The sequence below is a fragment of the Camelina sativa genome, chromosome 16, assembly GCF_030686135.1.
Source record: "Camelina sativa cultivar CO46 ecotype springtype chromosome 16, ASM3068613v1".
Lineage (NCBI taxonomy): Eukaryota > Viridiplantae > Streptophyta > Magnoliopsida > Brassicales > Brassicaceae > Camelina > Camelina sativa.
This window is the reverse complement of record NC_141895.1, coordinates 30,871,772-30,891,949: the sequence shown is the minus strand read 5'-3', so window position 1 is coordinate 30,891,949 and position 20,178 is coordinate 30,871,772. Positions and strand designations below refer to the sequence as shown.

Below are 20,178 nucleotides of genomic sequence, written 5' to 3'. Positions count from 1 at the left end.
TACTGGTATGCAAACTCTGAACGTACCTTAGAGCAAGATTATTACACATACTCGACCAAGGATGAGAACAAAAAATAAAATAAAAAAATGACAAAAAGATGGAGAGAAGAGACACTAGTGTCTCTGCCCAGATTCTTATAGACACTGAATCTGCCACATGTTTTCATATGATTGGTTGTATAAATTAAAAAATAATAAAATAATTTAATTTAATTAAAATATTATTAATTATTTTTTTTGACACCCCAAGTGGTAGTATGTGCAATAAGTATGCTCTTAAATGGACGTCTGGTTGGATTGAAAATATTATTAAGCTAAAATTCAGATTAATTTAAATTACATTTGTATGTATCGTCCATGCATGTTCTCTATGAATGAGAGTAGATATGTTTTTTTTTTTTTTTTTTTGTAATGCTCGATAATGAACTAGTACCATTAGAATTATACGCATTAGTTAGGACATTACAAGTTCCATTTTGCCAACGATACGTTCACCATGCAACATTGTGGTTAATTTGTATATAATTATTGATCTAGTACTAAATTCCACCGAGTACGCGAGTTAAAAGAATATATTCAAATGATTATATAATGGTCAATTTAATTAGTAAAAAAAAAATTAGTACAATTTAATTTTAACTATTGATTTTATCCTATGAAACTTGTAGAAATCATGAAGTCGCTTAAAATGTTGGGCATTAAATACGGATAACCGAACTTAAAGCAAAATTAGTGTGGTTGTGGTTGTTAAGAATGATCTCTTTGCTTTGACCGGTCGAATAAACCCAAATAGGATCACCATAATTAACAAAATGCAAACACTCATATATCCATGCACGTGGAAGCTTCTCATACTTCATATAACTATATAATAACTTATACTATATTAATTTACTAATCGGATCCACAGCATGAGAGATGAATTCTTTTTTGAAAATCATGAGAGATGAATTCTGAAGTTCTGTAGAAAGATTCATGAACTGCATGCCGTTTTATTATACTTGAAACGACATACAGTACAAATCTAAAATCCTGAAACTTATAGCGCGCCTCTCTCTCTCTCTCTCTCTCTCTCTCTCTCTCTCTCCCTGACCCTCAATCAAATTCAAATCAAATTTCAAAAAAAAAAAAAAAATTGGAATCGGAAAATAAAAATCTGGAAATGGAGGAATCTTCAGGAGGGATCTCATCGATGAAGTTCTTCTCCGATCAACACCTCTCTTACGCTGATATCCTTCTTCCTCACGAAGTAAGTTTTTATCGAATCACTCAATCTAATTCTTCCTCTCGTGTGTTTCTGATTGAAATCGAAGCTCGTTTGCTGTTACAGGCTCGTGCTAGAATCGAAGTCTCTGTACTCAATCTCCTCCGAATTTTGAATTCTCCAGATCCAGCCATCTCCGATCTCTCCCTGGTACTACTACTTAAATCAAAGTTTCTTAGAACTCGCGTTATAACTTTGTCGGAATCTGAGATTTTCTGGGGTTTTTGTGTGTTTGGGGGAAGAACAGATCAATAGGAAGAGAAGCAATAGCTGTATAAACCAAGGCGTACTCACAGATGTTTCATATATATTCCTCTCTACTTCGTTTACTAAGACTTCACTGACGAATGCTAAAACAGCTAAAGCTTTTGTTCGTGGTAAATTAATTGCTTAATCTCTCTTCATCTGAATCTTTGATTTGAAATGGTATGAGTGTAAGTAATGGTTGTGATTTTATTGAAAACACAGTGTGGAAAGTTATGGAAATGTGCTTTCAGATTCTGCTTCAAGAGAAACGAGTGACACAAAGAGAGCTCTTCTATAAGTTGCTTTGTGATTCACCTGATTACTTTTCATCTCAGATTGAAGTTAACAGAACTGTACAAGGTCAATCTAAAGTCACACGTTATGCTTCTTTTCATTTGGGTTGAAGAGTTTTTTTGGGTTTTGATTTTGTTTCCTGCTTTGCTGGTTTAACAGATGTGGTAGCACTTCTACGTTGCAGTAGATACAGTCTTGGGATTATGGCTTCTAGTAGAGGTCTTGTTGCCGGAAGGTTATTTTTACAAGTGAGTAATGTAGTCAATCCTGTTGCTCTTTGTTGGTTTTTCGATGAATCCTTGTGATCTCAGACCATTTCTTATCAGGAACCAGGTAAGGAAGCTGTAGATTGTTCGGCTTGTGGTTCTTCAGGTTTTGCTATAACCGGAGACTTGAATTTGCTAGACAACACCATCATGAGAAGTGATGCTCGGTATATCATTATTGTGGAAAAGGTCTCTTCTTCATCCAATCAAAGCATATGTAAGAAAGATACCATAATTGCTCATAACTCACTCCCAGAATCTGTTTTTAGCATGCGATATTTCATCGGCTTGTGGAAGATCGTGTGTTCAATCACATTCCTTGCGTGTTCATCACTGCGAAAGGGTATCCGGATATTGCCACAAGGTCGAAACTCTTAACTTTGTTACGAAACCATGCTTGCAATTTATAGTCATTGATATTGAGTAGCTTGGAAGTTGAATCTTTTAGGTTTTTCGTTCATCGGATGAGCACAACATTCCCTGATCTGCCAATTCTTGCTCTAGTAGATTGGTAAGCATAAATAAACGTCCTCCTCTTTGTTTGTATAATACTTTGGTGCTCATAAGTTCATATATGAGAGGTCAGGAATCCAGCTGGGTTAGCTATACTATGCACCTTCAAGTTTGGAAGCATAGGGATGGGTCTTGAAGCATACAGATACGGTAAAGACTTACCTGTTACACCAAATATATCTCCAAGTCTCTGTAATGATAGTTTGTGCATCCTCTTTAGCTTGCAATGTGAAGTGGATTGGGCTCCGAGGAGATGATCTGAATCTGATACCGGAAGAGTCTTTGGTTCCCTTAAAGCCGAAGGACTCACAGATTGCTAAAAGCTTATTGTCCTCCAAAATCTTGCAGGTAAACTAACTGATCATTATAACCAGAGATCAGTAGTAATAATGTTCAAGTGGATGCAACGAATGTATAATCATTTATACCACAATTGATTCTGATATTTACTTTCTGACCAGGATAACTACAGAGACGAGTTGTCACTGATGGTTCAAACTGGTAAAAGAGCCGAAATTGAAGCTCTGTATTGTCATGGTTATGATTATCTCGGTAAATATATAGCTACAAAGATCGTGCAGGGCAAATACATATAACACTTCAAACAACATGTAAGATTTTCTAAATATAAGAGATAGAGTAATTTATTAGTAGTGTCGAGTTTAATGCCCATAGAATGTATTAATAGATTACAAACAAATCAAAATTTCCAAACTGAAGGGATAATCTTTGTTTACATATGGCATCGTGATGATTGAGTAACAAAATTTGTCCTAATCTCCACTCTCCTATGCAGGTATAATGATAATTTCAACCCAAAAATGTGCTCACTTCTTGCTTGATACAAGACTAATCTTCTTTCCCTCCACAACAAACTTCCCACTTCGCTCCAGCTGCCACAAAAAAATGTTAGTACAACATTAGTGAACATACAAAACTGGCTTCGTTTAATAACTCAAAGATCACATTTCTTTAATCTCTCCCACATCCAACAAATTTATAAGAGGATTTGGCATAAGATAAGCTAAGATTTGTATTTACCTTAAGTTTCAAGTAAGCAATAGCATCTTTTCTTGACGAGAACTTTGAGAGAACTGATGGTGCTTGTTCATCGATCAGAGATTTTAGCTGTTTGAGCTTCATTGATCCACCACCACCAGCATCCTGACAAATGTTTTTGCACATATACATATAAGTCATGAGTGGGATACTGGGATGTTATAGAAGTTTACAATGACTGTTTAAAGTAAATTGACAACAACCTTTTTAAGAATCTGCTTGCAGAGGTTCTTTAACTTGAATTTGGGTTCAACAATTTCATCGTGCTTCCTTTTCACAGGAAGAGATTTTTCGATAACAGAGACTTTGTCCTCATCTTCTTCACTCTCTTCTTCTTCTTCATCTTCTTCTTCTTCTTCTTCGTCATCATCATCATCATCATCACTGTTATCAAAAGATGTTTTCTTCCCTTCGTAACGAACACCGGCTATTTTCTTTGGCCGGTCTTTGATACCCAGTCCTTGTTTTCCAGCCGTAGCTTTATCCTACATGACATTTTCACGGCATCAAGATGTTAGATGCCAACCTCTATTCCACAAACAGCTTGGACAGAAGAGTGTACAGAGACAAACAAACATACCTGAACCATGTTGTAAAGATTCTCTTGATCATTCTCACTAAACATTTTTCTCTCGCTAGCCTTTAACTTTTTTTTCCCTGACTTGGCCCCAAGAAGACCGCCTGAGACAAACCCGAATTTATTTCCCCACCAGTCCGAAGAAGGTTCTTCAATTTTCTCTTCTGTTCAGCCCAAAAGATCCATACATTATCAGCTCAATGAAAAAGTCACACCAATTCAAGATTTGGGTACAAGCTATCACCTTTAACAGTAGCATTTTTATCCTCAGATATAATTTCAATCTCCATAGTATCGGCTATGTCACAAACCGCAGTAGAAGGCTCTTCAGTTCGCTTAACCTACAAAACAATTAAATAATTTAGCATAAGTTAAGAGTCTTATTTTCCGAACGCAATTTCTTTACATAATAGTCATAGCAGAGAAAATCCTGAAATTATGCAAAAATAACAATATGTAGAAGTTATGAGACTATGAGTAATGCTAATAGACATGAATCATGGTATGAACGGATAAAAGTAATATAGAAATGATTTGATAGCAAGCTTACCAGTATTCCTTCAAGATCTTTAGATGAGTAAGAATTGACAAGCTTCCCTTTCTCTCTACGTTTATACCTTCCTTGTGGACGAGTGGCTTTAGCAACAATCTTCAACTTGGCAGGCTCAGATTTGGCACCATCTACACTTTCATCTTCGTCATCCGAACCTATCATATGCCACAGAAACAAAAAATATTACGCTAATTAAACAAACTACTTCCATAATCAAGAAAACACACAAGTTACTAAGAAGTAGTTTTACCATCATCATCCTTGCCAGTCTTGGTAGGTGCTGCTTGCTGCAAATAACAAACAAAACAAAATAAATACTAAAACCCGCTTCCAACTTTTTTCAAAGTGATTAGTTAAAAAAACAAAGATGTACACAACCATTACCACTTTCAATTTCTTGAGAATGTTATCGAACTGAGTTGTATCGAATGCCCATGGATTTGGCTTATCAACACCAACACCTGCTCCAACATTTCAAATTTTCAGTCCTATAACATAAACTATAGACGCAGATGCATCCCCCAAAAACAGAAAATATTGGGTATAAGGATAAAGTAGCTCTATCTTAGAGAGCCACAACTTCACATTCACCAAATTACATACACCTATTAGCTAAACTAAACTAAGTACACACACATTTCCTCCCAAAAAGCAGAAATTAGTGTTTTTATTGGGTAATTGTGCAACGAAGCGTTATTTAAGTTTCCTCTAATCTAAATTCCACAGCTTCACAATCACCAAAGCAAAGAAATTAAAATCTCTAATCTCCATTAAGAAGACGCAGAAGAAACTAACCAGAAGTATCTTGTTTGTTCTTAACTCTCACATAACCTTTGATGCCTTGCTTATCTTTACCAAGCCCTTCTCCTTCTTCCCAACCCTAAAACAAAACCACCAATCCAAAACAAATTAGGTCTTTATCAAAATCTCTACACACACACACATTAAAATCATCACAGAACGAATTTTACTCACCATCGATTTCATGAGCCGGAAAGCGGCGGATTCCTTACAGATTCCGACATACTTAACCGGAGCCTCCGGCGCCGCCATCTTCTCTTCTAATTTACCCGGCGATCGATTAAAGACAATGCGTCGCCGTTTTTAAAAAAGCGGTGCGGAAGAGAAGAGTGGGCGAGGGAGTTTAGGGAAAACCGAAGGTGAAGACCTAAAGCAGAAGAAGTAATGAGGAGTAATTCTCTACGACGCGGCCTTTAGTAAACTGCAGTGGAGATGTAACCTGCTGGTCGACGGTCAAGAGTTAATCAGATTTAATATGGGCTATAGTAAACAAAAGCCCAATAAAAGCCCACAACAAACATTTATGACATTTTAAATAAAGAAAAAAAATAAATAAAATAAATAAAGACAACAAATTAAAAATTTGCAGATTGACTTCAAATCGGAGAAGAGAATGGCTATGGCTACTTCTTCTTCTACTCAGCTTCTTCTACTGTCTTCTTCTTCTTCTTCTTCTTCATCTTTGTTTCATTCTCAAATTACCAAAACGCCACTTCTTCTCTCGGCGAGGAAGATCTGTTTTCGTAGACCGGAGAAGTCTCTCTCGTTATCATGTCGTCCTTCAATCTCGGCTTCTTCCGCCGTCGGCGTCAATGATGAACCGGCGACTTCGAAGAAATCAACCAAAACGCTTCCGTTTCGAGTCGGTCACGGTTTCGATCTGCATCGGTTAGAGCCAGGTTACCCTCTGATCATCGGCGGGATTGATATTCCTCATGATAGAGGCTGCGAAGCTCACTCCGATGGTAATTGTGGATTATTCTTATTTGAATCTTTTGAAATTGGGATAAAAAAAAAAATTAAGTTTTTGATTTGAACTTGTTGGTGCAGGCGATGTGTTGCTTCATTGTGTAGTGGATGCGATTTTGGGAGCCTTAGGGCTTCCTGATATAGGTCAGATCTTCCCTGATTCAGATCCTAAATGGAAAGGTGCTGCTTCATCTGTCTTCATCAAAGAAGCTGTAAGCTTTCTTCTTAGCTTACCTTTGAGATGTTCAATTTTTTGTGTTAAAGTTGTAGTCTATAGAATCATTCAGAACTGAAGCTAGATCCATAGGTTTATGGTATTTACTCAGTTGATGAACCCTCTTTGAGTTTGAGTACATTAATTTTTATCTATAGAAAGTAGAAGAAGAGATGTGGAGATCAAATAGGTTCTTCAATTTGTTGTGATCACTGAACAATGCTGTGTAGAACTTTATCGCTCTTGCATTTGCATTCATCAGTTTTATAGTGCAAAGGCTTTTGGCATAACTCGGCTTTAGATTAAAGTACCCTGTATCTTGGGATAAGGAATTATAGAACAAGTCTTGTATTGTTACATTTCCCTGGAGGCAACATACATGATTGATGTTAATAATGGGTATCCAAGGTTGATGCTATTGAGTTTCTTTCTTGTCCGGCCTTTTAGATTATGGGGTCAGAGTTACTGTGATGTGTTTGTTAAGTTCGAAACCGTTGTTGACTGTGAATGTGTTGTATGAAAGCTAGTGTTAATCAAGTTTTAAACTTTAAATGATGATCACTTGTAATATGATAGTTAATAACAGAAGAATTGTCAGATTCATGTCGGTATGAAGAGTGTGATTCAATGAACTTGAAACAAGGTTTTGCTTGTATATTTGTGTTTCAGGTGAGACTCATGGATGAGGCAGGTTACGAGATTGGCAACCTAGACGCGACATTGATTCTACAGAGACCAAAGATAAGTCCTCACAAGGAGACAATCCGAACTAATCTGTCCAAGCTTCTTGGAGCTGATCCTTCTGTTGTAAACCTCAAAGCCAAAACCCACGAGAAAGTTGATAGCCTCGGAGAAAACAGAAGCATTGCAGCTCACACTGTCATTCTCCTCATGAAGAAATAAAAGTAAAAATTAGCTCTGTATCATCTTTTTCTAAGTCTCATCTTGTAAGAAAAAAAAAACAAACTTTTGATTGTAAATTTACACTTAAAGAGTATCACCCTTTAGAGGCTTATTAATCATGTCCTAGAAGCAAAGATAAGTCTTATCATATTTCGATGATGATCATTCATTGTGACTCCTAGTTGTTTTGGTCAAATTTGAATAAAACTGGAAACTGTGTCTTGACTGCAAGTTCCTTGTGACGCAATTTTCTTAGTCTGTCATTTTCATCTTCAGACATTCACCACAAGAAATTTATGATACTGTGTTGTGTTGTTGCTTTGCTTATCAGACATCGATGGTTTTGTAATAAAAACTTGTTAATGTGAAGTAGACACAGAAGTTAACTATGAATCCTTAAGTTAACACAACTTTAAAATGTAGACGTAGAAGGTAGGTATGAATCCTTAAGTTAACACAACTAAAATCACCATTTTCCCTTTTGTTTTCTTTCCCTAAACCCTTAGGAGATTATACAGCCGTGGTGATCATGATCATACACGATAGTGCTGTGATGATGGTGAATAGGACAAATAGGCCGGTATAGAGCTTCCATTCTTTCACGTTCACGTTCACTCTCTTCCTTCTTCTTCTTCTCCGCCGCTGCAGCTGCTTCTGCTTCTTTCTTTGCATCGAACGGGCCAAAACTCACCATTTTTGCACTATGCCATCTCCGTTTGAGTTTTTTGAGAATCTGCATCTCATCAAGCTTCCCGATCACAGTTAATTTTCCTTCCATCGGATCAATGGTTATAGCAGTAATTCCTGAAAAATAATATGTAAAGATTTGGACTTAGAAATCCAAAACAAGAGAGTGAATGTGTAATTAAAAAAAAAACTTTGGTTTTCAATAAAAAATCCTTGAACGAGACACAAATCAAAATCATTTTTTGAGGGATCAGATCATATCCATGAAGAATCTCAAAGACATAGTGTATATGTAATCAAAAGCTTTAACCTTTTTCCAATAAAGTCTCATAAACAGAAGAAAAAAATCAATTTTTTGAGGGTTTCAAGAATCTCAAGAACAGTGAATGTGAGTAATCATAAAGCTTTGCTTTTTTTTTTTGATTAAAAACTCGTGATTAATACAAAAAAATCAGGTTTAAATTCAAAACCCACAAATAATCTCAAGAACAGAGAGAATGTTAAAATCAAAAGCTTTTGGCTTTTCACTAAAAAAAAAACTCAAGAATCAACCTTTGAGGGTTTCAAATAAAATAAAACAAAACCATAACGAAACTCAAAAACAGAGAGTCTGTCTAATGAAAAGGCTTTGTCTTTTCAACAAGAACAATACAAAAGTCTCAGTTTTAAGGAATTCATGTAATCAAACAAAAGCGTTGTCTCTAAAACTCATGAACAAAGCAAGAATCAGAGAAAGATTGTTGCATGGTGATGTAACAATTACCTGAACAGCTAGCAACAGTACGCATCACTTTCTCCCTTGATCCCTCATCGTACACACAGATCGTCACCACCATTTTCTGTAGAGAAAGAACCAGTACCATTAACCAAAAACAATCCAACAAGTCTACTAGAATAAAAGTCATTTTTTTTAGTTCTTCAAAACAAAACAAAAACATTACCTTCATCTTTTATGGTCAGACTGACTCTATGAGACTTGTGGGTAGAACAGAGAAGAAGATGAGAACAGTAAAAAGTTGATGTTTTTCTTTTAATCCCAAAACCTAAGCAAGTCGCTGCTTTATATCCCACATTAAATGGGTTCAGAAAAAGGAAAAAAAATAAATAAACAGGGGAACACTATATTAGGAATTTTCACACTCTCCTTATGTATTTTACAAAAACAATCAGAGTGGTTTGCGTGATTTACAAAATGTATTCTTGAGTATAAAGACAAGAGCGTGGAGCTCAGTCGTGAGAAATGGCTTGTGGGATTTTTTCATCTCTCTACTTATTTTTTTACTTCTGTGGTTCCTTTGGCACAGTTCTTCTTTAATGGTCCCATGCATGATGTGGTCCGTTGATCATTGATCGTTTCTAACATCCAAATTTGTGTTTGCAATTTGTACTTCTTCTTCCAATAAACAACAAGAAATAGAACATGAAAAATACCCTAATAGAGGTTTGGAATATATATATAGTCATATTTACCAATCAATAGTTTGAGTTGTATAAGATGGTTTCTTGTGCTGTAGGTCACATAAAAGTTTAATTTATGTGACTAAAAAAAAAACACAACAGAATTTTTGGTGTGGCAAGCACCCACCCACCGATGATTGAATCCTGATAAAAGAGATCAACTACGAAGATCGGCAAAAAGCATATCAAACCCACTTATGAAATCATTTTTAAAGGATAATTTGTAGTTTCTTGAATTCGTTTTCCCGTCACATGAAAATTCCCCAAAAGAGTTTTGGTCTTCAAGTTTAACTTATTTAGGTTGACAAAAAAAAGATTAACTTATCAAGAAAACTTCACATGGTAGTCAAAGTTTGTGACGTTACCACATCATCATTAGTTGATCCCACGCGCCGATTCTTATTTCAGAAATATGGCTAACCAAACACATCTCTAATATCATAGCTCCAAATGTATTTGTCTTTTTGGCTTATGTTATATTTGTCTTTGTATGTGTATAATATTTTAAATTCCACCAAAAAAAAAATTCAACATCTTATTTAAGAGTAGGACAGTGATCACTGATCAGTTACTCACAAATTTATTTGTTTTTTTTTTGTAATTACTTTAAAAGATGGCATAAATTAGTGAATTGATTCAAGACTCAAGAGCAAACAATTACTCAAGCGAACACAGCTAAAATCAAGGTGAAATAAAAGTATCCACGTTCAACTTTAATTCATCCTCATTCATCAGTATAATTGTCTTTAGACAGTAATCAAGATAAACTTATTATTCCAGCAAATCCAAATAGTTAAATTACCTTTATGTCTGTCTTTCTTTTTTTCTTGCAACTCTAGCAAATGACACAACCTAGCTTGTGATCATTGACCATATGATCATAATGAGGAGTAGGAACATGACGATCACAAATTTCGATGTTAGATCTTAACAGAGCTTCACGTTCCCTCACTTCTCTAATCTCACAAGGTACAAATAATGTCAAATTGGCTTTTCCCCATTTCTTTCTGAGTTTGGCAACGATCTGCACAGGATCACCATCTCCAATCACGATTAGTGTCCCTTCTTTCAAATCCACATAAGGCATGGGATACCCTATAAACAAAATATCAAATCTTTAAAATGAGTTTTCTTATTCTTGATTTGCAGGAAAAAAGCATACTCCTCATTCTTAAAGACGCTTAAATGTTTGTTTATCTTTCTTAAAAACGCTTAATTAAGAAACAAATAAAAAATAGTTTATAATTTGATGTGATATATTCAATTACCGGGAAAGCCAACAACACTCTTCATGATTTTCTCATTGGATTTATGGTTATAAACACCCATCTCCACAATCATTTTCTGCATAAATTGCATGAGAATTAACACCATTAATTGATTAAAAAGACTCAAAACTGTATATAGATTTAAAAAGCTGTTATTTTTTAAAAAACCATTAAAAACTACCATCATTTTTAAGAAAACAGAGCAGAAGAAGATGGGAAAAGTAATTGTAAATGTCGATGGTTTATTCCAAAAATGCTAACAACTGGATGCATCATATACCAAAAAATCAAAGCAACAAGAATGTATTTGGAGAAAACAAAAACAAGCGATAGTTCTATAAAAGGAAAGGTGTGGTAAGATATCACACGCGCCTACACCAAAAACATAAGAATGGTTTCTTTCTTCAGTTGAAACAAACGAACGTCGAGTTCACTCACGATAAGTGCGTATGGCTTTTCATATTTCACTTTCTTTCTTTTGTTTCCTTGTTTGTGTGTATAAGTATGACGGTCGATAATTACTAATCCTTTCTATTATTATTTTTAAAGTATATATAATACCATCTCAAATTTTGTAGTTTGTGAAAGAGTGCTTCAACGTCTTTTTCTTTTATTGGCATAAATTGGGTTTTAGCTTAACCAACATTACACGTTTGTTTGCATTTTGCAATATTTCACCTATCATACACAGAAGAAACAAGAAAGATAAAAACTCTGAAAAGTCATTTTTTCTTTAACACCTTTAAGCCACAAAACCGAGGTTGTTCCAAAAATAAAAATAAACAATGGCGCCTCCTATTAATCCCACCAAGAACTATGTCACATTAAAGTTTAAAACGAGTTAGAGAAGAGTTTATACGGTCATAATCGAGTTGTGGTCGTCCTTGGTGGCTTGGTAGTTACATGATATGTAGAAAAGTATACAGTGTGTGTTAAATAGCTCATGTATCACAGAAAAGAATGTAAATAAGCAAACAAAGTAAACATAATAACAATTCTGCTATAAATATAATTTACCAAAAAGAAAAATCTGCTATATATATTTAACATTTTCTAGATGTACAAGAACACGATTGTACCCAATCTCATGTAAATGCGTGTGGAATTTTCAGCTTTCACTTTTTGTTATGTGTATTATTACTCAACAAGCTCTAAGCTAAAGTGCTGATGATGTGTGACGGTCGATTATTAATCGTTTCCGTCTATTTAGTGAATATACAATCTCAATTGCTCAATTTGTGACAAAAGTATTATACCATTTCAACCTTCTGTTTGTTAAAGTTAATGCCTTTTTCTTAAGTGGTAAGTTCTTTCATTGGTGTTTAACCTACATAACACGTTTCACGTTTGTTTGCATTATCCTAAGTCCTAACCCTTCTCCTCCATTAAACACTAACACGAGAAGTCAAGAACAAGAAAACTCGCAAAAGCCCTTTTTCTAACCAAAATGTTAGGCGTTTAAACTAAAAAAACGAGGGTGTTTTATAGTAGGGGAATATCATCCTATAACCCAAAAAAAAATTATAATTCATTGAATAGCTATACTAACCATTAAAAAGTGATATAGTATATATTTTATATAATAATTACAAGATTATCTCTCTATTACTACTATTTACCACCACTCTCTACTATCACCTCTCGCCACTACCGCCGGCTACCACCACCGGCTACCATCACCGGTCATCACCTCCGGTCACCACCTAATTTTTTGAATTAGTATACTATATTCTTAAATAGATTTTCAATTTTGGCTAGTGCACTAATTCATCCTTTATAATAAGATAAAAAAATATAGTCTCTTGTATTATAATTCTAAACAATTTTTATTTAGAAAAGTTTAAAATGAGTTTGTGAAAGGTCACTATAAAATGGCTTATTATTATGTATCACAGCACAAAAGCAAAAATCACAACGCTTTTCCACATTTTGGCTGAAGATCTTGCCAATCCATAGATTTTAACCAACTACAAGGATCGATATTCGATACTAGAAATTACATGAAATAATTTTAATGATCCATGAAACCCATAGATCGATCATATGACAAAACGATCTCTATGTCACGACTCCCATATGAATTTTATTAGAGACAAAGCTCTCTAAAGAGCAAAATGTGATTATCTTAAAAAAAAAAAAAGGCTTTATTCGTGGAGATTATTGACAACAGTAGTACTCTCTATAAAATCATTTTTCCAATGGAAAGATGAATACTCTCACCGAGAGTAATAAAAGATGTTGGTTTGGTTTCTCTGAATCCCAAAAGCTAAAAAAAAAACAACTCCATGAAGTTTGTCTCTCTAACTCTGTAGAGCGGCTTGAGCAATTTCGAGGGCTTCTTCCACTGAAGATGCGCTGGCGAGCTTTGCCTTATCGACAATAGGTTGGCTTCTTGCTAGCTTTGGGAGAAGCTGGAACTCCTGTTTTGAGAATTAAGAGATATACACAACAATTGAAGCAATTAAAATCCAATTTCATTTTCATATATACATGAAAACAAAACCCATTCTGATTGTAATTGCAAAGGTCTAGTTTTTAAACAAATCTTATCAAAATATTCTAATTTTAGTCTCATAGATCTAACGAAGCATATGATGTTCTAAAGATTGGCTAATTTAGAATGTTAATGAGGGAGATTCTAAGAAAGACTTTTACCTCAGGAGATCCGCTTTCTACAAGAACACCTTTCAGCCTACCTGTTGATGCAATTATTACTCATCAAAGTTAGTTAATTGCTAAGCTGTGTGTTTGTGCAAGGTTCAAGAGTAGGAACTGTAGTGAGAAAAAAAGAAAGTAGAAGCTATGGCTTACCAGAATCAATCCAGAAGGTAGCGATTTTTGGGTCAAAGTTCCCAACCTCAACTGTTTCTCCCACTGGCCATTATGAATCAGTTGTTTAGATACACTGGAAATATTGTTTTGAGTAACTGGAATGTGTACTAACGAGATTTACCATTATCCCCGAAAAACTGCCACCAAACTTTTCTTGGGCTGCCTTCATACTCGAATACTCTTGAGTAGAAATATGGAAGATAATCATACCTGCAACGTTTTTCGCAAGACAGGAACTAATAGGTGAAGATCTGTTGAGAGATACACGGAAAGTCTGCAGATTATGCCAGGTTGAAGAAGCTTACATGTCAGTGTGTGCTGTGAGCAGCGATTTCACACAGTGTTGTGCAGAGCGGCGGGCATGATCAACATGTTCAACACGAGTCATTCGATCATATATCTGTTCATCAGACAATAACATGATGAGTTTACAGGTCACGAGATTAGTGGCTTAACATGTTTTCTCTGGCAGCAAAGTACCTTCAAAGGGAAGGCTGCGACATCTCCAATAGCAAAAATTCCAGGGGTACTTGTCCTGAACAAGCCATCGACCTGTGGTTGAAGATGAGCTCTTATAAAACTTTTGATTGTAAGAACATACTGATGTAGTTTCTTGTGACGTTCTAACTTTAAAACCGACTAATATTGGAAACTAAATCCAGATGCTTTGTGATAACAATACCTGAATTCCTCCAACAGATTTGTTCATGGCCAAAGTTTCAAAGGGGCCTATAGCAGGCTTAGCTCCAATTCCGATTACAACCTGTAAAGTAATGATACACAGGTCGTACAAAAGTGAGCATTATATTGACCTTCACAGTTTCCATTTGATCAAAGTTGTTGAAGTTGCATCATTCGAGAAAGAAAAAAGTGAAGCTAAGCTACAACTATACCGTGTCTGCCTCAATTGTAGACCCATCAGCAAGCTTAACAGCTGATACACGCCCATCTGAACCTGCTTCTAAGTTATTTATCGAAGCGCCCTGTTCAAAAGAAAGAGAAACCTAAGTTTACTCACTGTGTTCTTGAAATTCTTAGGTTCGCAGGAAAGCAAAGGCTTCAGTCTAAGGCAGTGACGTGGGTTGATATCTTACCTTGACAAACTTAACGCCATTTTGACGGTATAGTTCTTCATATTTCTGAGCAAGTGATGGAGTGAACAGTCTTTGCAAAAGCTGATCTTCAGGGAATACAATCTATTGTTCCAACAGGGGAAGCCCAAAAGCAGCTCTAAATTAGTTCGTCTGTTTTGCAAATTATATGAACGTTTCAAGGAATTTTGTTTTACTCAGCGAATGACTAAAACTATGCTTCATTACTAGCACAATTTAAAGATTGAAGTCAAAAGGATAATAACCGTTGTATCTAGATTCCACGCAACAGCTGCTGCAGCAACCTCCATGCCAATGTAGCCACCACCGACAATGACAACTTTCTTTGCCTTTCCCTGTATCATATATTGGAAGGTTATTTTGTCACCAAGGGAATTTAAAAGTTTCCTAAGGACACATAGTAAAACATTGCATTAAGATGACATAACTGGTAAGAATGCCCTTAGCTTACCAGAGATGATATTAGCGAATCAGCATCTGCAACCTCCCGAATATAGTGAACCCCTGGCAAGTTCCCACCAATTTTATCTGGGAACCTGCCAGACAAAATTCAGTAGTATTAGTAGACATGGTTGAGAAGGCCTAGTTTCTTCGATGTTGTGTTTATCAATACATTGCAATGCGACTTTCACTCACCTTGAGGCTGTACACCCTGTAGCGATAATTAGGGATCCATATTTCAACTGCTTCCCTGTGTCTGTTGTGAGGGTTTGCTTTCCAAAATCAGCTCCCGTCACTGGATCTTCATATATTACCTGTTCAAACACAGTGCATCAATAAGACACAGGAGAAGATCACAAATTCACTGATGTATCATTCCGAGCTGGACTAATAATCGAAATAAAGACACTTCACTTTCATCCATATATATTTTTTAAAAACAAAACTATCTATCAATCAGAAGAATTACCTCAATTCCTTTCTCCTTATACCAGTCTGGTGTCTGCCTTTCTCCACCACCTCCAACACAAGTATGAAAGCCCTGCATATTTATTATCCACCCTCAATAAAAACAGATCACACTAACCGCAAAGCTAAAACCATACGAATCTTCCAATTAATAAAACACTCCTAACTTTACACAATCTACCAGAACCCAATCTAAAAAAGTTTCGTGTGTCTAAAATTAAGACCAATAGCAACTTAATAGAACCACTCACATTGATCAAACCAAACATTAAAGTAGGCAAAGCTTACAGGTAAACGAGCTGGCTTCTTCTCTGGAGGGAACAAGTAAGCTTTCGTCAACGCCGGTCTCTCATAAGGTGCGTACGCCTAACAACAACACCAACATAAACAACCACAACAAATCCAACAAAAAGCGATACTGATTTAGAAAACACACTCAGGGATCGAATTGAATCACCTCTTTAGTCACAATGCAAAGGCGACCATCAGCCATACCATTTTCAACAAAAGTCCGAGCAGCATAACCCGCAGCATTCCCTCCACCAACAATCACAAACCTAACAAACAAACAAACAAAAAAAGTCAAAAACTCATTCCGGATATACAAAAATTTCCATCTATCGCAAAAATTGGGGAAGAGTCATGTAATAATAATAATAATAAAACTAACTCGCGATTCTCGTTAGCGAAGGAAGCAGTGACGAGTCCTCTGGAAGAAGCGATTCTAGAACCCCCGATCGGAGAGAAACGAGCGGGAAATCGACGAGCGAGAGACGGAGAAGAAGGACACCAAAGAGATAATCCGGACTTGGTTGGCAACGTGGTGGATGCTGCTAACGCCATGACTCTACGAACTGTAACAACAATAGAGAGAGAGAGAGATAAGATTCGTCGATCTAGGGTTTTGAATAAGGGATCGAAGATGGTGTGAGTGAGAGAGATAGAGAGAGAGAGGAGATAAGAAGGGGACCTGGAGACATTAGTTTAATAAGAACCAGATTTAATTATTGAATCAAGTCTCTCTGTAGTAGTGTTTGGCTCTAGAACAAAGCTAAAGGGCAATGAGAGACTGACTAGTTGTGAAAAGAGAGAGAGAGAGAGAGATGATTATTGTAAAAGATGGGTAGTGATTAGTGAAGAATGGAATGGAGCTGACTTGTCTTGTTGCTTTTAAAAAAAAAAAAAAAATCATTTGTCCTTATTTGTAAAACTGTAACCACCAACAAATAAATTTGACTCGAAATTTCAGTAGTTAGACTGGTTAAAAAACCCTCATCAAATATTCTGAACTTTAGTTTTGATTTTTATACAGAATTGATTGTTTCTGCCACTGATTTGGCAAAGTTGTGTAGTGAGTAAAGTAATAGGTTTCGTTCCATCTATTCGGTAATCGATTTCAATAAAGTAATAGGTTTGGTAGTGAGAATGAATCGTCCCGATGTTGCGATTTCTCTCTATCAGAAGATGGAATTGCGCAGGATTCCATTTAATGTCTACAGCTTCACTATTCTGATAAAATGTTTCTGCGACTGTCATAAGTTGTCCTTTGCTCTAACTACGTTCGAGAAGATCACCAAACTTGGTTTCCAGCCCGATGTTGTTACGTTTAACACACTGCTCCACGGGTTATGTCTAGAAGATAGGATCTCCGAAGCCCTAGTTTTGTTTGATCAGATGGCTGAAGCGGGATGCACACCCAATCTCATAGCGTTCAACACACTCATGAACGGTCTTTGCCGTAAGGGTCGAGTTCTCGAAACACCAGCTCTTGTTGTGAACATAAAATAATTTTAAATATATACTTTTGTTTCAACATTTAATGTCACGACTCACGTACTCTGCTAATATTACAATAACGCGACAAAGGACAAAAATGGAAACAAAAAAAAGGAGATAACTGCGCACGAAGAACGGGTCTCAAGCTCTCCGACAAGACATGCGCACCACAAATTTATTTAGTCTCCGTATATAAACTCTCCATTTCCAAAACCTTCCCAATCTTCTTCTTCTTCCTCAAAAACAAAATCATGAGACCTGCACAAGATAATCAAGGCTCGTTCCTTGGCCGGATCAGTATCCGTCGCAACCAGTTCGTTGACGTCAACAACGAACAAGAACAAGAAGATCTCGAGCTTTTCCAAAAACACATCGCCGATCGCTTCACCGATCTTCTCTCTCCTACTCCTCCTCCTCATCAACTTCCAGCGTCCGATGAAACGAACACCGTTGCTCCCGTAGCCGCCACGGAGCAGATTATGTCCGTGACCTGGCTTCGTAAGCTCATGGATGTTTTCCTCTGTTGCGAAGCTGAATTCAAAGCGATTCTCTTAATGGGCCGTGACCCAACACAGATTTCTAAACCGCCTTTTGACCGGTTAGTTCCTGAAATGTTAGACCGGTCGATTAAAGCGCTTGATATTTGTACCGCCGTTGTTAACGGAATCGATTCCGTTAGACATTACCAGCGATTAGCTGAGATCGCTGTAACGGCTTTGGAGCAACGTCCGTTAGGTGACGGTAACGTGAGAAGAGCGAAACGCGCGTTGGCGAATCTCGTCGTCGCGTTGAGTCTCGAGGATAAAGAGAATGCCAGCGGCGGAGGCGGTGGCGGCGGCGGAGGGAACAAGATGACGGAGAGATCGTGGTCGTTCGGTCGTCGTAGCGGTGGATCATCGGCGGCGAGTAAAGGAGGAGCGACGATTGGTCAGCTAAAATCTTCGTCGTGGGCGGTCGGGAGAAATTGGTCGGCGGCGAAGCAGATCCACGCGATGACGGCGAATCTAACGCCGCCGCGTGGTAACGAAGCGGCGGGATTGCCGCAACCGATGTTTATAATGAGCACGGTGATGGTGTTCGTAATGTGGGTGTTAACGGCGGCGGTTCCGTGTCAGGAGAGATCTGGATTAGCGAATCATTTACCTGTGCCGCCGAAACATTTGAGTTGGGCACAGAGTTTGATCGGAATCCATGAGAGGATCGGAGATGAGTGGAAAAAGAAAGAGAAGAAAGGATCCGCTGGGTTAATGGAGGAGATGACGAGGATGGAGAAGCTTGGTCACTCGTTGATTGAATTCGCCGATGGATTTCATTATCCGGCGGAGAAAGATGCTGCTGAATCTGCGGCGGGGCAAGTGGCGGAGATGGCGGAGATATGCCGGAGAATGGAGGAGGAGCTTGTGCCGTTACAGCAACAGATCAGAGAAGTTTTCCATAGGATCGTGAGGAGTCGTGCGGAGATTTTGGAGGTGTTGGAGCAAGCCGGAAAAGTTTCGGCGCCAGTTGTGTAAAAGTTTTGAATTATTGGGGATCAATTTCGAAGTTTTGTAATTCTTTGAGGGCTAATAGGATATTTTTGGTTTCTTATATTGTTGCTTTTCTACTTATTATTGGGCTTTTTAGAACTCTGGACGGGCCAATGTCATATGTCTTCCCTTCTTTCTTATATTTTTTCCTTTTTTTTTTTTTTTTGTTAAATCAATGTATAATGAATGATATCCAAAAACAAAATATGAAAATAAGTTTTTCAAAGGAACCTCGAAAACTCAGATTGAATCCAAAATACATTCCTTTTCTTAACCCACATCTTACATTTTGCTTCTTTAGAAAGGTTAAAATAAACTTGCATGTCTCCATTTTCAACATTTCAAAAATACACTACTACATGTAACTTTTTTGTTTTTGTTTTTTTTCTTTTTTCTCATGCAGAGCTTATTGGAAAACAAAGATAGCTTTGGGAATTATTACCAAAAAAGGGGGATGAAAAAGGAACAAATATCTTAATATAATACTATTCATTTATTTTTGCTAAATTATATTATATTCATTTGAAGGATCAAACTCAGGTGTCATGTGATAGCAACCACAAATGATATATGTTTTGAATGTCTATTATCACCTGAAAGACGAATAGATATATTGTCAATGTCTCTTTTTCTTGTAGGAAGATAGATATATCTTTTAAGGTTCATTAGGTTTTTAACTAATTAAGAGAGTTTATGCCAGATATGATTCTTACCAGTACGTATATATTTTATATCGGTAAATATTCATATATATATATATAGTAAATAAAAACAAAGCTAGCATTTATGAAAATAAAGAAAGAAGAAAAAGGTTCCATATTGAATATCCTTTAACAAAAAAAAAAAAAAAAGGTTCCATACGAAGATTCTGAGATCACGTACGGTAGTGAATAGACAAAAGTCCTCGGAAAGTTTCAAAACACTAAATAATTAACTCCAAAAGCTACCGCC

At 36.6% G+C, this 20,178-nt stretch overlaps 5 protein-coding genes and 1 pseudogene across 9 annotated transcripts; 3 read left to right on the top strand and 3 right to left on the bottom strand.

Annotated features, from left to right (window-relative positions):
• The first annotated feature begins 1,011 nt into the window (after positions 1–1,011).
• On the top strand, positions 1,012–3,666 carry LOC104753064 (meiotic recombination protein SPO11-2). Of its 2 annotated transcripts, none has more exons than XM_010475341.2 (12): positions 1,012–1,249; positions 1,331–1,414; positions 1,512–1,641; positions 1,733–1,870; positions 1,964–2,052; positions 2,131–2,259; positions 2,340–2,434; positions 2,519–2,581; positions 2,657–2,733; positions 2,804–2,931; positions 3,045–3,194; positions 3,380–3,666. In XM_010475341.2, exons 1-11 carry the CDS (start codon positions 1,163–1,165, stop codon positions 3,177–3,179), a joined length of 1,155 nt encoding a protein of 384 aa, XP_010473643.1. In that variant the 5' UTR covers positions 1,012–1,162; the 3' UTR covers positions 3,180–3,194; positions 3,380–3,666. The 2 variants fall into 2 exon arrangements, 1 of the variants encoding a protein (XP_010473643.1); XR_015583546.1 differs by having other exon boundaries at positions 1,081–1,249; positions 2,818–2,931.
• LOC104753065 (G-patch domain-containing protein 1) lies at positions 3,201–6,009 on the bottom strand. Its single transcript, XM_010475342.3, has 10 exons — positions 5,748–6,009; positions 5,568–5,652; positions 5,157–5,233; positions 5,023–5,059; positions 4,770–4,927; positions 4,464–4,560; positions 4,223–4,383; positions 3,846–4,127; positions 3,625–3,747; positions 3,201–3,476 (listed from the first exon to the last, which is right to left on the bottom strand). The coding sequence occupies exons 1-10, from the start codon at positions 5,823–5,825 to the stop codon at positions 3,411–3,413; spliced, it is 1,164 nt and encodes a 387-aa protein (XP_010473644.1). The 5' UTR covers positions 5,826–6,009; the 3' UTR covers positions 3,201–3,410.
• LOC104753063 (2-C-methyl-D-erythritol 2,4-cyclodiphosphate synthase, chloroplastic) lies at positions 5,937–7,793 on the top strand. The gene is made up of 3 exons (XM_010475340.2): positions 5,937–6,538; positions 6,624–6,754; positions 7,426–7,793. The coding sequence occupies exons 1-3, from the start codon at positions 6,187–6,189 to the stop codon at positions 7,657–7,659; spliced, it is 717 nt and encodes a 238-aa protein (XP_010473642.1). The 5' UTR covers positions 5,937–6,186; the 3' UTR covers positions 7,660–7,793.
• Positions 7,794–8,000: 207 nt separating this feature from the next.
• LOC104753062 (heavy metal-associated isoprenylated plant protein 15-like) lies at positions 8,001–11,377 on the bottom strand. 3 transcript variants are annotated; one of them, XM_010475339.3, is made up of 3 exons: positions 9,288–9,524; positions 9,110–9,185; positions 8,001–8,463 (listed from the first exon to the last, which is right to left on the bottom strand). In XM_010475339.3, exons 1-3 carry the CDS (start codon positions 9,291–9,293, stop codon positions 8,162–8,164), a joined length of 384 nt encoding a protein of 127 aa, XP_010473641.1. In that variant the 5' UTR covers positions 9,294–9,524; the 3' UTR covers positions 8,001–8,161. The 3 variants fall into 3 exon arrangements, with proteins under 3 accessions (XP_010473641.1, XP_087346060.1, XP_010473640.1); XM_010475338.3 differs by lacking the exons at positions 8,001–8,463; positions 9,110–9,185; positions 9,288–9,524 and adding exons at positions 10,465–10,899; positions 11,073–11,148; positions 11,254–11,377; XM_087489934.1 differs by lacking the exons at positions 9,110–9,185; positions 9,288–9,524 and adding an exon at positions 11,073–11,154 and having other exon boundaries at positions 8,042–8,463.
• A 1,756-nt stretch (positions 11,378–13,133) lies between these two features.
• LOC104753060 (monodehydroascorbate reductase, chloroplastic/mitochondrial) lies at positions 13,134–17,146 on the bottom strand. The gene is made up of 17 exons (XM_010475336.3): positions 16,896–17,146; positions 16,596–16,779; positions 16,383–16,482; positions 16,214–16,291; positions 15,927–15,998; positions 15,653–15,771; positions 15,468–15,552; positions 15,262–15,351; positions 14,999–15,100; positions 14,798–14,887; positions 14,587–14,667; positions 14,385–14,456; positions 14,210–14,304; positions 14,026–14,114; positions 13,884–13,946; positions 13,728–13,768; positions 13,134–13,492 (listed from the first exon to the last, which is right to left on the bottom strand). The coding sequence occupies exons 1-17, from the start codon at positions 16,903–16,905 to the stop codon at positions 13,373–13,375; spliced, it is 1,491 nt and encodes a 496-aa protein (XP_010473638.1). The 5' UTR covers positions 16,906–17,146; the 3' UTR covers positions 13,134–13,372.
• A 517-nt stretch (positions 17,147–17,663) lies between these two features.
• Positions 17,664–19,453, top strand: LOC104753059 (protein ROH1A pseudogene; annotated as a pseudogene). Its single transcript, XR_015583545.1, has one exon. The product of XR_015583545.1 is annotated as a protein ROH1A pseudogene (transcript).
• Positions 19,454–20,178: the final 725 nt, after the last annotated feature.